This window comes from Rutidosis leptorrhynchoides, chromosome 8 (genome assembly GCF_046630445.1).
Source record: "Rutidosis leptorrhynchoides isolate AG116_Rl617_1_P2 chromosome 8, CSIRO_AGI_Rlap_v1, whole genome shotgun sequence".
Classification (NCBI taxonomy): Eukaryota; Viridiplantae; Streptophyta; class Magnoliopsida; order Asterales; family Asteraceae; genus Rutidosis; species Rutidosis leptorrhynchoides.
In genome coordinates, this window is record NC_092340.1 from 18,294,044 (window position 1) to 18,297,370 (window position 3,327).

General features: G+C 33.5%; 1 protein-coding gene across 1 annotated transcript; it reads left to right on the forward strand.

The window, feature by feature from the left end:
• The first annotated feature begins 351 nt into the window (after nucleotides 1–351).
• Nucleotides 352–1,492, forward strand: LOC139863199 (uncharacterized). The gene is made up of 3 exons (XM_071851847.1): nucleotides 352–612; nucleotides 974–1,102; nucleotides 1,221–1,492. Exons 1-3 carry the CDS (start codon nucleotides 352–354, stop codon nucleotides 1,326–1,328), a joined length of 498 nt encoding a protein of 165 aa, XP_071707948.1. The 3' UTR covers nucleotides 1,329–1,492.
• Nucleotides 1,493–3,327: the final 1,835 nt, after the last annotated feature.

Below are 3,327 nucleotides of genomic sequence, written 5' to 3' on the forward strand. Positions count from 1 at the left end.
AACCACAGGTACTATGGACGAATTTTTTCTTGACAAAATGTAAATTGAGGGACCTGCAAAAATATTAAATTTAGATTTGAATAAATTACGTCCATAGTACCTGTGGTTTGTTAAGTTTTTCACCACAGCACTTAAACTTTATTTTTAACTTCGGTGGTACCTCAAATATGTTGGACTAACGTGGATAGTACCTAAGACTAACTGCCGTCAATGTTTAGCCGTTAAGCTATCACATATAATATATCTTTTAATCAATTAAAACTGCAATTTTACAGTCCCCATTTTACCCCGTCAATAGTTCAATCTAACCTAAAAATTCAAAAGATTAGAAGTTTTTGGGTCTTCAAAACTATGGCTTCTGTTTTAGGCGTAAGTTTAACCTCATCATTACTCCCACTTTTTTCATCAAAATCAAACACCCAAACTAAATCATCTTCAAGAAACGTTTTCTTGCATCCAAATGGGTTAAAAAGCAACAACTTTTCTTGTTCTGGATTGAAATTGAATGTGGGTACAAAACGTAATAGTGTGATTGTTAGGTGTGAAAGTGATGCTGTTGCTGAAATAGAAGCCACTGAAACATCTAGTGAGAATTATGAGTACCAAGCTGAGGTGCGTTTTATATGCATTCCAATTTACAATATTATTCATATTTGCATATTTGAATTAGGGTTTTACTTAATTTCCTTTTTCCCCAATGAGTAATTGAGTAGTGTTGTAAAACTCGGAATTAATCGGCGATTACTCAGTTTTTGAAGAGGTCCAAACCAATTAATCGAAATCGGTCAAAAATTGGTGAAACATTAATCGGGATTAATCGTTTAACATCCGATTATTCGGCCACCATAACATGACTAATTTGGATTAATCTGTTAAAATAGGGATTAATGGTCAAAGTCAAACTTTGTCAAGAACCGATTAAACCCTGATCACGTTTGACTAAAGTTGTTTATTTGACCATGCGAACCTGCAGGGAGCAACTATTGATCTCAAACTTCCAAGAAGGAGCTTGTTGGCGCATTTTATGTGCAATGCTTGTGGTGTAAGATCACAAAAGCTCATAAACAGATTAGCATATGAAAAAGGAACAGCTTTTGTTCAGGTTTTTTTTTACTTTCTTTTACACTCTTGGAACGTTACTAGATTTTTCTTGTTCAGACTATATAATTGAATGAGCTCATTATCACGTTTTACCTGATCGAATCGACGTTTGTTGTTAGTGTACAGGGTGTTCGCAGTATCACAAACTTGTTGACAATCTTAATCTTGTGGTAGAGTACAACTTTAAGGAGGAAGTCAACACAAGCCCCGATGCAGATCAACTTTGATGCATTATGCAACTTTATTTTTTCTTAAATTATCATGAAGTTGACTATTTAGATTTATATGGAATTTTTAGTTGTGACGCCGTGTTGAAATATGTATGAGATACTTAACGTTGAGTTTTTTCTGTTTCGGTATTTAGTTGGATTCAATTCAATGACATGTTTAGCTCGGGTTCAAATTGGTTGACTTATGGATTCGTTGTTTGTTTTACATTGGTTTACTTTTGAATTCTGCATAATCAGGAAGATATTAGAAGATTTGTTTTGAAATGTTACAAAGATATGGGTTCAGTAGTTTGAGGTTTATAGGGTTCAATATGTGACAAAAAATTTTTAGATTCTAAAGATGTCAAAATTGGGTTGTAGATGGCTACTGTAACAATAAATCAAAATGCTTTTAAAAGCATCAATTTAGCAGTTGTTGTCAAACAAGTTTAAACTTGTGTAAAAGTTGATCGCAAGTGTTGGTGTTTGACCATTAATTGTCAAAATGTGGGCTTAAGTTCTACATTCAAGTTCAATCATATGTTCATTTGGGGCAAAATGAAATTTAAGGTTGATTTTAAGTGGTTGAATTTTGAATCCAAATATGGTATCATAGCTTCGAAAATAACTTAATGCAGTCCCTGAATTTCAAGACCTTGATATTTGAGGCGGAGTAGAGTGTAATGAAAGGGTGGTATCGCCGTATCGGTGTGCATATAGATGTGGTTGGAGCTTTATAAGCTTATGTATCCTCTCCAGCTCTCCTCCTTTAAGATAGTTTATGCGTGTGATAACTACACTTAGCTTATGGCTTGTCCGAGCCCTCTTTCGGATTTCCTATTCTTTCTTTCCTCATTATGTGAAATCTTAGGGTTGGATTAGGATCGTCTCCGCTTCATCCGTTCAATTTTCGGCTTCCTCGGTTTATCTGTTCCGATTTTGAAATTTTTGGGAGTAAAACCAAAATTCAAATTTCGAAACCGAAATCAACCGAAAGCTGAATTTGAATTCTATTCGATTTCTGTTATAACAGAAAAATAGAAGAAAAAATGTAACATAACTAAAATAATCATAAAAAAAATTGATTTTGAACCCAACTTTTGGTATTGGAATCGATTTGTGGTCTATATAACCCAGATTTGTAAACTGAACTGGAAATTGAATTGAATTCGGTTTGATTCTATTTTCCAAATAGTTAAGTTTTCAAATTAAATTTCGAATATTGAAGACTCATGACTCTGAGTTGATATGGGTTTGAATTTGTTTTTGTGGTTAAAAGCGCGATCTCTATATCCTGCTGGAAATTGATAGAAATCCCATAAAGAAAGTTGATAGAAATGAGATTTTTTATTATTCATTTTCTTTGGTATACTTGATAAATAAATTGTGATGAACCTAATAACCAAAACAAAAAAGTAGTCCCCGTGAGCCGTTGAACTATAATATGAATTTTGTATCATCCAAATATCGATCTAAAAGAAGCTAGTTCGGCCTTATTGACTCGTTTTAGTTCCAAGAAGAAGATGAAGAATACTAGACCGTTAAATAGGCACCACTTTTTTAATTATATTCAAGGGAAAAAAACATTCGAAACGTAATAAAAATCGAGATTTACTTAAGTGGTGTGAACGAGTTACACTTGTTAATCTAATGTTGAACTTGAATGATGTAGGTGACGAAGACGATGATTATTCATCCTCTCAGATGCGGACATGTAGTAGGCTGGATTTAGATTTTGGCTATTCTGGAGATGGATAATTGGGATTTCAAGTTGTAGATTCAGAGTCTAGTCTTCCATTCGTATATCTCATGTTGTTTGGTCTTTTTGGTTTTCTATTTGAGCTTAGGTTGGATTTTTTGTGTGATTTTTGGGTTTGTTTTGTCGTGGGGGCTTGGTTTGTGGAGCCAGAGTGAGGTGCATTTTTTTGGTGTCGTGTATTTACTAGCTTCTTGCTAGTATTCTTTTAATTTATAATTTTTCTTGCCTTTCGAAAAAAAGAATTTTAGAAATATAATA

Coding starts and splice junctions, on each gene's coding strand:
- LOC139863199 (XM_071851847.1), top strand. CDS start 352: ATGGCTTCTGTTTTAGGCGTAAGTTTAACCTCATCATTACTCCCACTT. Junction 613..973: donor ATTATGAGTACCAAGCTGAG/GTGCGTTTTATA, acceptor GCGAACCTGCAG/GGAGCAACTATTGATCTCAA. Junction 1,103..1,220: donor AAGGAACAGCTTTTGTTCAG/GTTTTTTTTTAC, acceptor GTTTGTTGTTAG/TGTACAGGGTGTTCGCAGTA.